This window comes from Babylonia areolata, chromosome 14 (assembly GCF_041734735.1).
Source record: "Babylonia areolata isolate BAREFJ2019XMU chromosome 14, ASM4173473v1, whole genome shotgun sequence".
NCBI classification, from domain to species: Eukaryota; Metazoa; Mollusca; class Gastropoda; order Neogastropoda; family Buccinidae; genus Babylonia; species Babylonia areolata.
In genome coordinates, this window is record NC_134889.1 from 34,753,697 (window position 1) to 34,766,928 (window position 13,232).

The following is a 13,232-nucleotide window of genomic DNA, read 5'->3' on the forward strand; positions in this document are numbered from 1 at the left end:
TAAGCCACTGAAACCCGATCACTGGATGCTTGTCAAGTGATAAGACAACTCGCACATCTTACCGTCCAATCTTCTGCTTACTAACTTGCAACATTTCGGTTGTGATAATTTCCACTTTACTAGTTTTAGATGCTGTTTTTCATGTGTCAAGTAAACACGTGGAACGGTATAGATTTGGTATGAATGTGATGTTGTGTCTGTGCTCTGTCAGTTGTTTGTGTTCGTGCAACTCCACGGCCTTGACTGGGCGTTCTTGGCCAAGTGGATTTTGATTGCGGCGGATGGTTAGCCTTTGATGGTTCAGCTTCATCGCGGTTCATGACTGGTCTAGGGTTTCGCTTGTCGCCGTAGGACCCGTTCTGACGAAAAATGATTAATCGGCGGAGATGCCAAGGTGATGGCGGATGGTTGAAAATTACGGTGTTGGACTTGCTTTTAGTATTTCCACAACAATGTTCGATATGCACCAGATTTTCATCATTTAGTTCTGTGTCATTAAATAAGATTATTTAGTATACATACACGCACAAACATATATATGTGTGTGTGTGTATGTGTGTGTTCTGACAAGAGTACCAAGAAAAACAGATGCAAGGCCATCACACCATTGATCGCCTCACAGAGAAAAACATAGAGAGAGGGAGTGGCCGTAAGACTAGCATCAAAGGTAGAGCACTATCCTCTGCAAATCAAATGAACATTGGCAACATTTCCAAACCAGTATTGCTCAAGCTGAGATATCAAGGAAAGTGTGTGTATGTGTATTGGGCTTGGGTGTGTGTGTATTTTTGCATTGTGGGTATTGTGGAAGCTATGGAAAAAAAGGGGGAATGTGTGTGTGTTTATATGTGTGGATGTGTTCAGGGGGTATGGGCAAGTGTGTGCGTGTGTCATGGAAGCTGCAATATGTAGGAAGGTTGGGGGTATGGGGGGTGGGGGTGCTGTTATATGCTGTGTTGGTGTACATTTGTTTGTGCTTTCATAACTGCGAGGCTGCATATTTGTTGTGTGCATATATATATATATATATATATATATATATATATACATACATACATACATACATACATATATATATATATATACCTCTGTGTGTGTCCATATCTATGTGTTTATTCACATTTATTTGCTTATTTGTTCATTTATTATAATTATTGTCATTTTTGTTTATTTTTTTTTCTACATTTCATTTATTTCTTTATCTGTTTGCTTACTTTTTTCTTGTATTTTCTTTTTCAAATATCATAATTTGATGACGTCCTTTTTTTTCTTGTTATTCTTCTTCTTCCCTTAAGTTAAGGCCTGATTAAGCACATAGGGTTATGCTGCCGATCAGGCATCTGCTTAGTAGATGTGGTGTGGTAAATATGGATTTGCCTGTGATACATCCTTGAATAACTGAACTGAACTAACTCTGATATTTAGAGCAGTCACAGTGAGTAACACTCCAGAAGGGCTGAATTTCCCATCCTTGGCTCTTCACCAAAATGTTCTCATTACCTCCCTCGTACTCACTGACACAGCCACATACAGAGCCAAGCAAACACACAGACACACACACACCCACACACCCACATCCACCCACCCATTCGCCCACACACACAGACACACACACACACACACACACACACACACACACACAGGGCTTCTGATATTCTCGAGAGTCCCAGGGACTCTTAAACCAAATACCAGGGGCTCCTAAACAACATTCAGAAGAAGGTCACTCTAATGCTGCACATTCCAATCAAATATGCTTTATTGATTGATTGATATGGATACATAGTGCCTATCCTTGGTCGGAGACCAAGCTCTAAGCGCTTTACAAGTATGGGGTCATTTGCACAACAGGCTGCTTACCTGGGTAGAGCCGACTGATGGCTGCAACTGCAGTGGGTGCTCATCTTTATTTCCTGTGTCATTCAATCAGATTTCAGGCACGCATACCTACACACTCAGACAGACATGTTACATTTTACATGTATGACAAGTTTTGTTTATTTACCCCACTATGGAGGCAGCCATACTCCATTTTCGGGGGTGTGCATGCTGGGTATGTTCTTGTTTCCATAACCCACCGAACACTGACATAGATTACAGGATCTTTGATGTGCTTATATTTGATATTCTGCATGCGTATACACACGAAGGGGGTTCAGGCACTAGCAGGTCTGCACATATGTTTACCTGGGAGATAAGAAAAATTTCCACCCTTTACCCACCAGGCGCCGTCACCACGATTTGTGCCTAGGACCCTTAGATTGAAAGTCCAACACTTTAACCATCTGGCTATGACATACAAAAGCACAAAATTTCATCTGTCATTACCATCCAGGTTTTTTGGTCAAGAAATGGCAAAGGGACATAAAATGCAATATGCACTGTCATAACAGGAAAGTTATTAGGTACTACACACACACATGCACACACACACACACACACACACACACACACACACACACACACACACACACACACACACATATTTGTGCCTAATTCCTGGCTCTCTGTGATTGTGTCGCAGCAGGATGATCAGGATGGAACGAGGTTCTGGAGGGAGGAGCGTGAGGAGGGGGCGGTGTACAATGCCTACCTGAAACGCGTCACCTACCTGTCACAGGCCAGGGTCAGTGAATGGACAGATTGGTGACTGGTAAACTAAAGTCATCCGTGTGTGAGATGAACTTGTAATCATTTCAAAAGTGTTTCGTTTTGAATGATCATGTTAAAACTTAAAGTGTCTCATTACTTCCTTCTTCCAACCAGCTTGAGCTTCCCACATGTCCTTGTTTGTTTGCAGGAGTGGGTTTGAAAAACTGCAGTGGGTGTTATTTTGCCATTTCAATTGCCTGTTTTGGATTTAAAACACACACACCCCACCCCATCCCACATACACTCAGACACCCACAGACACACACAGATCAGATACACACACTTACACACACAGACATGCACTTAAACACACACACACACACACACACACACACACACACACACTTCCTTGCAGTGGGAAGATGAGACCGCGAAAGTGATCAGCCTCCCAAGCACACCTGATCATTAAATCCCCACCTCCCAACCCCGCCATACACACTCGGTTGTGCTGCAGCTGGAGGACAAGACAGCACGGGAGCTTTCTCACATGATGGGGAGTTTTCCCACAAACTCCCACTCGTGTTACAGTGAGTGATCAGCCTCCCAAGCACACCTCATCAATAAATCCCCAACCTGCCATTCACACCCCCACTCCCATACACCCTCCGCGATCAGCCTCCCAAGCACACCTCATTGATAAATCCCAACCCCACCATACACACCCCCACGCCCATACAAACTCAAAGATCAGCCTCCCAAGCACACCTTGTTGATAATCCCCAGTCCTGCTATACACACCCCCATCCCCATACGCACTCAGTGATCAGCCTCCCAAGCACACCTCATTGATAAATCCCAACCCTGCCATACACCTCCTCACCCCCATACACACTCAGTGATCAGCCTCCCAAGCACACCTCATCGATAGATCCCCAACGTCTTCATACACACTCTCTGACTTGGTTGCACTGCAGCTGGAGGACGAGACGGTGCGGGAGTGATCAGCCTCCTAAACACACCTCGTTCATGAATCCCCACCCCCAAACACACTCCCACGCCCATACACACTCGCACTCGTGTTACAGTGAGTGATCAGCCTCCCAAGCACACCTCATCGATAAATCCCCAACCTCCCCATACACACCCTTGACTCAGTTGCGTTCCAGCTGGAGGACGAGATAGTGCAGGAGTGATCAGCCTCCAAAGCACACCTCGTTGATAAATCCCCCACCCCCCAAACCCCCAAACCCGCATACACACTCTCTGACTTGGTTGCGTTGCAGCTGGAGGACGAGACGGCGCGGGAGTTCTCGCATCTGATGTGGGAGACGCAGAAGCTGCGGGTGATCAAGGCGGGCACCCTGCCCCGCCTGGTGGAGGCCTTGGCCACGTGCCGTGGGGAGCTGGACTCCTCATACATGAATGTCTTCCTCTCCACCTACCGTACCTTCGCCACCCCCAGCCAGCTTCTGCAAGCCCTCTTCGACAGGTAGAGAGGGAGGGAGGGACAGGGGGTGGTGGGAGGTGGTGTGTGGGGTGAGGTGTGAGTGGGGCTGAGGTTTGGGTGGGTTGTGGGGGATGGAGGGCATGGGGGTGGGATGGGGGAAAATAATGGTATCCGCCACTCCTTCACCACCCCCAAGTATCTCCTGCAGGCCTTCATCGAGTGTCAGGGTGGGATGGTGGGGAATAATGGTACCCACCGCACCTTTGCCACCCCAAAGAAACTTCACTCTCCTGCAGGCATTCAATAACAGATAGTGATGGGGGTGTGGAAGGTGGGGTATGGGGTGAGGTGTGAGTGTTGGGGTGGGATGGGATGGTGGAAATAATGGTAACCGCCGCACCTTTACCACCCCCAGACATCTGCAGGCCCTCATTGACAGGTAGGAGAGAGAGACAGGTAGGGAGGGGTGTTTGGGGGGATGGGGGTGTAAGGGGTGAGGTGTGAGTGTCGGGGTGGAACAGGGTGGGATTGGGGGGGGGGGGGGGGGATAATGGTACCTGCCGCACCTTTGCCACCCCCAAACATCCCCTGCAGGTCCTCATCAACAGGTAGGGAGGGAGCGAGGGACAGGGGGTGGGGTGGTGGTGTATGGGGTGAGGTGTGGGTGTTGGGGTGGAACAGGGTGGGATGGGGGTGGGGGTGGGGGATAATGGTACCTGCCGCACCTTTGCCACCCCCAAACATCCCCTGCAGGTCCTCATCAACAGGTAGGGAGGGAGCGAGGGACAGGGGGTGGGGTGGTGGTGTAAGGGGTGAGGTGTGAGTGTCGGGGTGGAACAGGGTGGGATGGGAGTGGGGGGGGGGGATAATGGTACCTGCCTCACCTTTGCCACCCCCAGACATCTCCTGCAGGTCCTCATCAACAGGTAGGGAGAGACGGCCAGGGGATCAGCTGGGGGGAGGTGGTGTATGGGGTGAGGTGTGAATGTTGCAGGGAACTCAGTTCTTTCTGTCTATATATTGAGTTGCCAGTGGTGTGGGGGAGAAGGGTGTTGGGGGAGAGGGATAATATCTGTATTTTTATTTGTATTTCTTTATCACAGCAGATTTCTCTGTGCGAAATTCGGGCTGCTCTCCCCAGGGAGAGCACGTCGCTATACTACAGCACCACCTATTTTTTTGTATTTTTTCCTGCGTGCAGTTTTATTTGCTTTTTCCTATCGAAGTGGATTTTTCTACAGAATTTTGCCAGGAGCAACCCTTTTGTTGCCGTGGGTTCTTTTACGTGCGCTAAGTGCATGCTGTACATGGGACCTCAGTTAATCATCTCATCCGAATGAGTAGCGTCCAGACCACCACTCAAGGTCTAGTGGAGGGGGAGAAAATATCAGTGGCTGAGCCATGATTCGAACCAGCGTGCTCAGATTCTCTCACTTCCTAGGCGGACGCGTTACCTCTAGGATATCACTCCACATAATAATAACAGATTTATAAACTGTTCAGAGAAAATTTTCTTCTTTTGTTTCAGGGTGTGTGTGTTGATGTGTAGGCTTGAGGGCAAATAATGGAAAACAAATGTATAGAGATGATATCTGTCTGTATGTCAGCTGTCAAAAGCTTATTACTTGTTTTTTGTTGGCAGAAATACTTTATGTTTGGTAAGTTTTTAAAAATATATCTGACACGCGTGCACACATGCATACACACACATGCTCTCATGCATGCAAACACACACACATGCACTCACGCACTCTCTCTCTCTCTCTCACACACACACACACACACACTTTCGTTATTGTTTGTCGCTGTTGTTTGGTATATGTATCTCTGCCATGGGTCGCACATTAAAAAAAATAATCTTAAAATTTTTTTTTAATGGATTTTCAGGTACCATGCTTTGCGATCACAGTACAAAGAGGAGAAGAGTGAGCTCTGTGAGCAGCAACAGAAGTAAGGATCTGTCTGTGTGGGTTTGGTTGGTTTGGGTTGCACGTTGCTGCTGTTCGTTCTTGTCCCATAGTCTGCACAATTTCAGGGTGTTTTTTCCATCTGAAAATTCATTTAACTCACTCGATACTAACAGCGGGTATTTCCGTTGTCCGTTTCCAACCGGTTTTATACGAACAACGAGTACTGCCGTTCCGACCTTCAAAAATTTCCACAAGTGACGTCGTAACCCGGTGTCACAGACACAGCCATCCAGGTTACAGCCTAATTAGCATAGGTCAACCTCTGACCACTGGAGTGGCTGGCACGTCGCTTGTTGCTGTGCTGTTGAGCTATTTTTGTCGTCACCCAGGCCTTTGTGTTCAGACAAACAACAATGGCGTCGCAACCCAGCACGAGTGGTACACAGAGCAGACAAGGAAGGCGTGTTTACACCCTAAGAGAAGCCGTAGAACTGGTCCAAACTGAAGGATCAGATGTCGAAGATGGTGAAGAAGACGAGGAGAGTGATTTTTTAGCATCCGAGGCGAGTGAAAATGAAAGTTTGTCGGACATCGAACCTGAAGTGGAAGAGCAGAGAGGCGTGGCAAGCGATGCAGGCAGTGACAGTGAAAGAGAGGCAGGCGCACACGGCCTACTGGCTGACCAGAGCATGGACACTTTTCTGAAATTTATGAGCAAAGAGTGGCATGAGGATTTTAGTTTTTTCCCTGCCATACCACCTTACACTGACCAAGAACTGCATGGACTGCAATTACAAGGGATGACTGGCCACGCCCCTATAGACTTTTATGACGTGATATTCGACAACGCGATCATGACGCATATTGTTGAAGAAACCAACCGATATGCCGCTCAGTCCCTTCAACAGAAAGGTGTTCTGCCACCCCACAGTCTCTTTAGGAAGTGGAAGAACACCACAGAGAATGAAATGACTGGATTCTTGGCGATACTTATACACATGGGTCTCGCCCATAAACCACAAGTGGCTGACTACTGGTCAACTAACCCTATCCTGGTATCACCATTTGCTGCCAACATCATGTCCAGGGATAGATTCAATCTACTTCTGGCCATGCTGCATGTCTCAAACAATGAAGAATATATTCCTCGGGGAGAAGAAAACCACAATCCTCTCCACAAAATCCAGCCTGTCTACACCCATCTGCGAGACAGATTCAAGGCCCTCTACATCCCAGAGGAGAACATCTGCCTTGATGAGGCAATGTGCCCATGGAGGGGGAAGCTGAGCTTCAGGGTGTACATGAAGGACAAGCCTGTCAAATGGGGGATCAAACTATACGAGCTGTGTGAGTCGTCATCAGCTTATGTGTTTGACTTCGAAATTTTTGGTAACGTCCCCAACATCAGCAACAAACCGGTGGATGTGGTAATGAGAATAGCAGAGCCCCTCCTGAATAAAGGCCGGACAGTCTATGTAGACAACTATTACTGCTGCCCTGAGCTGGCGGAGAAGCTGGTGATGCAGGATACTCACTGTGTTGGGACTGTGCGGCCGAACAGGAAGGGTATGCCCAGACAGCTGGTTTCTGCAGCCCCACCACGCGGCCATGTATACGCTTTACGCCAAGGTATGTAGTAATTTTATTTATCATGAGTTTGTTTCCCTATCATAATATGTTCACACAATAATTTATAAATCATACATCCTCCAGGATATACTTTTTTCCACATATGGTTGTGTTACAACTGATATTATGAATATGATCTGTTCATTTGTACTTCATCTACATCACATATACAAATACTGTTGACACATCTGTGGTGTGTGTAAAGGTACACAGGCATTGTTGAGTTTGTGTGTGTGTGTGTGTGCATTTGTGTGTGTGTGTGTGCATTTGTGTGTGTGTGTGTGTGTGTGTTTGTGTGCATTTATGTGTGTTGTGTGTGTGTGTGTGTGTGTGCATTTGTGTGTGTGTGTGTGTGTGTGTTTGTGTGCATTTATGTGTGTTGTGTGTGTGTGTGTGTGCATTTGTGTGTGTGTGTGTGTGTGTGTGTGTGTGTGCACATGACTGTGTGTGTGTGCATTTATGTGTGTGTGTGTGTGTGTGTGTGTGTGTGTGTGTGTGTGTGTGCACATGACTGTGTGTGTGTGTGTGTAAGTGTGCATTAGTGGTTGTGGTGGTGGTAGTGGTGTGCGTGGTGTGTGTGTGTTTTCTTTTCCACTGCAACTGTTTCCCTAATTCTCTGTGTACATGTGCTATAGGTGCAGTAGGTGTCCTGAAGTGGATGGACAAGAAGGCAGTGCACCTGATCACCACCAAGATGGACCCAGCTGAGATGGAGGAGGTCACCACAAGGACAGGCAGGAAACTGAAGCCTAAAGCTGTCCAAGACTACATAGTCAACATGGCTGGAGTTGACCGTAGTGACCAGCTCATGGCCTACATGCCGCTCAATCGGAAGACAATGAAGTGGTGGAAAAAATTATTTTTTCACCTCTTCACTCTCTCTCTTATCCAGGCATCCATCCTCCATGACAAGTACCAGAGGAGTCAAGGAGGATCTAGGATGTCCCTGAAAAAGTTCATTGTCATAATTGGCAATGAACTCAATGCCAGATATCAAGCTGGTGTTGCTGCTGACCAAGCCACTGCCCAGGCCGTTGCCCAGGCTGCTGCCCAGGTCATCGCCCAGCCCATTGCCCAGCCTGTTGCCCAGCCTGCTGCCCAGCCCCGTCCTCCAGGACTTGTGCCCACCCCACAGGCTCGCCTTCAAGGTGCACACTTTTCCACTGTTCTTCCTCCACGACCCAGTGGAAAGAAGAACTTCAGGAAATGCCATGTTTGTACTGCACGGCGCAAACGCTATCCTGAGGTCAAATTTCGGGAAAGCCCAAACTGGTGCGCCAAATGTGGTGTAACTTTGTGTGATAAGCTGTGCCAGGGAAGAGACATCACTTGTTTTCAAGTGTATCACACCATTGCAGATTATGCAAATTATTAGAAGAGATTATGTGCTTTTTTTTTTTTTTTTTTTTGTTGCTTTTTTTTTTTCCATGTGTAGACAGCGGCTGTTTTGGATATCAAATAGCGAGGTTTTTGGCCCTATGATTAATGTTAGTGTATTCTTACAGTACAGAAACTTTCAAATGATTACCAGTGTGATGTGTGTGAAAAAATTTTTTTTTTCAAGAACAATATGGATTACCTAGACAAGAAAGATCATCGTAAAGGATACCCCATCTCCATCCAACTACAGAGAGAGTACCACAGACTGAAGAGCTGCTTACTGTGCTTATTCACTATATCAGTAATCATGTCTCCAAATTTCAAGACTGTGTGACATCTCTTTTTCTTTTTTTTCTTTTTTTTCCAGACCATACTTATACCTACTGTTTTGAAGAATGCCACTTGACAAATTACCAATTAGCAACTTTTATGATATTTATTTTAACTCATTTGTATGATGCAGAAACTCTCAAACAGCCATTTTTTTACACTCTACAGGGTTTGACAATGCAGTTTATGTGGAAAATAACCCTTTTTTCAACAATGCTGTGAATTTCATCACTATGATGTGCAACCACCCTCAATTTTGTTATCGTAAAAAAGGTAATCCTATTTATCTCTGGCTACAAAAGGTGAACCATAACAGTAAGAGCTTTGAAAAATTGTGCTCTTCTTATTCACTTTATCTGTAATAATGTCTCCAAATTTCAAAATCATGTGTCTTTTATTTTTTTTTTAATGAATTGTTTTCAAACCATACTGATGCCTTGTGTACTAAAGAATGCCGTATGACAAATTGCCAATTGGCCACTTGCATGTTATTTATTTTTGCTCATTTGTATGATGCAGAAACTCTCAAATAGCCATTTTTTTACATTCTACAGGGTTTCTCAATGTGATTTATGTGGAAAATAACCCTTCTTTCAACAATGCTGTGAATTTCATCACTATGATGTGCAACCACCCTCAATTTTGTTGTCGTAAAAAAGGTAATATTATTTATCTCTGGCTACAAAAGGTGAACCATAACAGTAAGAGCTTTGAAAAATTGTGCTCTTCTTATTCACTTTATCTGTAATAATGTCTCCAAATTTCAAAATCATGTGTCTTTTATTTTTTTTTTAATGAATTGTTTTCAAACCATACTGATGCCTTGTGTACTAAAGAATGCCGTATGACAAATTGCCAATTGGCCACTTGCATGTTATTTATTTTTGCTCATTTGTATGATGCAGAAACTCTCAAATAGCCATTTTTTTACATTCTACAGGGTTTCTCAAAGTGATTTATGTGGAAAATAACCCTTCTTTCAACAATGCTGTGAATTTCATCACTATGATGTGCAACCACCCTCAATTTTGTTATCGTAAAAAAGGTAATATTATTTATCTCTGGCTACAAAAGGTGAACCATAACAGTAAGAGCTTTGAAAAATTGTGCTCTTCTTATTCACTTTATCTGTAATAATGTCTCCAAATTTCAAAATAATGTGTCTTTTATTTTTTTTTTAATGAATTGTTTTCAAACCATACTGATGCCTTGTGTACTAAAGAATGCCGTATGACAAATTGCCAATTGGCCACTTGCATGTTATTTATTTTTGCTCATTTGTATGATGCAGAAACTCTCAAATAGCCATTTTTTTACATTCTACAGGGTTTCTCAAAGTGATTTATGTGGAAAATAACCCTTCTTTCAACAATGCTGAAAATTTTCCTTCTATGCATTTGGAACCACCCTCAATTTCGTTGTTGTAAAAAAACTATGTTTTATCACTCCAGCTACAAAAAATGAACCATGAAAGTAAGGGCTATGAAACTTAGCACCATGCTTATTCCATTTATCAATAAACATGTCTCAAAATTTCAAGTCATTGTGTTTTGTCATTATTTTTTGGTGATTTTTTAAAAAACCTATACAAACGCCCAGTATCCACAGGAACACGTGATTACAAAAAGCCCAGTATCGAGTGAGTTAAGCTAAGGGCGCATGTCCCACATGCTTGAGGAAAAGCAAAAGGACAAATTTTGTGTGTGTGTGTGTGTGTGCAATGAGATGGTATTTTGTCATTCTTAGTCCTGCAGCATTGACCGTTTTCAGATGAACATCATCTGAACCTGAATTTGAAGGGTTTGTTTTCATCTTTTTCATCATTTTATTTTATTTTTTCTCTCTTTTTTTCTTTATGTGTTTTTTTTTTCATAACATGTACATTGTTGAGGTTTAGATTGTTTTCTTTTTCTTTCTGTTTTGTTGTTGTTTTTTTGTGTGTTGTTTTGTTTTGTTTTTTTGTTTGATTGAATTTCATGCGGTTTAGTTCAATTTGACATGAATGCACTGATTTAGTTCACTTAGATATCAATGATTCAGCTTCAGTGAAGTAGTCAGGGGTTGTTGTTTTTTTTGTTTGTTTTTTTAAGTGTGTGCGTGTGTGTGGGCTTGAATTTGATGAACGATTGTAATTTCCAGAACCTTCAGGTGTGTGCTGTCAGTATGGCTGGACAAGTACCCAGAGGACTTCCGGGAACTGCCAGACTTTCCATGCCTCTCACTGCTGGAGAGCTTTGCAAGGGAGGTCATTCCGGACAGCGACCTTGCTGCCAAGGCTCTACAGCGTATGGACGCCTTTAGGAAAGAAAAGGAGAGCAAAGAAGGTGACTTTGAATGCAGACAGAATCATGCACACATATGCTTGGGCACACACGCACTTCTGCACAGACATGTGCACACACACACACGCACACACACACACACACACACACACACACACAAACACCTTCACAAACACTCAGTCTTTCCTTAATTTGAAAATAAAACACACATAATAACATGAGAATAAAAGTTTAAAACACAAAATGTGAATCTGCTCTACAAGGAGAGCAAGAATACTTTGTCCAGGAAATTGATCTGAATTTTATGATCAAACTGGGTTTGAAAATAAGTGTTATGTGTTTTGCTCTTCTACTTTTTGAGTAGGAATATGATTATGTACCTTTGAGAAGGAGATATGGTATGTGTGTGTGTGTGTGTGTGGAGTGTGTGTTGATACATGTAAATGTTGCGATTGTGACATTTTAGGTGAAATCTGGCAAAAAGAGAAATGATGAAGATTTAACATTTTTAAACCCATGTTGTTGTTTTTTAAATACTGCAGTTAGATCAGTACTTCTTCTCTTAAACAAGTTTAAGTTGCAAAATGTTTTTGATACCCTGATGGTGATACTTATACCACTTGAAAATATGGTTGTTGAAAAAGTGAGACATATTTCAACTGAGTGTACATTAATTTCTTCAGTGCCTCATGACATATTTTTGTCCGCAAAGATGCATTATTATTTGCCTGAGGACGTACATATACATCAGCATCATTTCAGGATTTTTCACAGTTATATTATAAAGTTAGAGCATCCCAATAGCCACCAGTCAGAAAACTCAGTATATTTATTTTAATTATCCACGAGGAGCAAAGGCCAATCACACTCTGTATGATAATTTCTGGATGTCATATGTCAATACCTTGCTCCCGATCTTTTCAAAATGGCAGACAACAAACCACAACTTTACCATGGTGGCTTGAAGTAACAGTGTGTTAAAACAACAAAAATTGAGATTTTACCAACCCAGATGCTGCAGAAGCTTTACGAGTCATTGTTGATGATGAATTGAGTGTTAGGTGTGGCAAAATCCTGTCAGATGGTTCACTTGACGTGATCGAAAGTTACAATGATGATTTGCAGAGAGGGGGGTGGGGGTGGGGGGGAGTAGTTGAAGAGCAAGATGTGACCAGCATAGGAGAGAAAGCAGAGCAAGAGTTTTGAGTATAGCTCTGTGGCTGACCTAGAGGTAGCTCTGTGGCTGACCTACAGGTAGCTCTGTGGCTGACCTACAGGTAGCTCTGTGGCTGACCTACAGGTAGCTCTGTGGCTGACCTACAGGTAGCTCTGTGGCTGACCTACAGGTAGCTCTGTGGCTGACCTACAGGTAGCTCTGTGGCTGACCTAGAGGTAGCTCTGTGGCTGACCTACAGGTAGCTCTGTGGCTGACCTAGAGGTAGCTCTGTGGCTGACCTAGAGGTAGCTCTGTGGCTGACCTACAGGTAGCTCTGTGGCTGACCTAGAGGTAGCTCTGTGGCTGACCTAGAGGTAGCTCTGTGGCTGACCTACAGGTAGCTCTGTGGCTGACCTAGAGGTAGCTCTGTGGCTGACCTAGAGGTAGCTCTGTGGCTGACCTACAGGTAGCTCTGTGGCTGACCTACAGGTAGCTCTGTGGCTGACCTA

General features: G+C 44.2%; 1 protein-coding gene across 3 annotated transcripts in view; it reads left to right on the forward strand.

Annotated features, from left to right (window-relative positions):
• LOC143290013 (ral guanine nucleotide dissociation stimulator-like 1) overlaps positions 1 to 13,232 on the forward strand; it is a 44,600-nt gene that overhangs the window by 170 nt on the left and 31,198 nt on the right. For 2 of the 3 annotated variants that reach the window (XM_076599328.1, XM_076599330.1), the window contains exons 2-5: positions 2,522 to 2,623; positions 3,873 to 4,078; positions 5,924 to 5,986; positions 11,425 to 11,609. In XM_076599328.1, coding sequence (XP_076455443.1) covers positions 2,522 to 2,623; positions 3,873 to 4,078; positions 5,924 to 5,986; positions 11,425 to 11,609 — 556 coding nt within the window. The remainder of the gene's footprint in view (positions 1 to 2,521; positions 2,624 to 3,872; positions 4,079 to 5,923; positions 5,987 to 11,424; positions 11,610 to 13,232) is intronic. The other variant, XM_076599329.1, reaches the window with a different exon arrangement.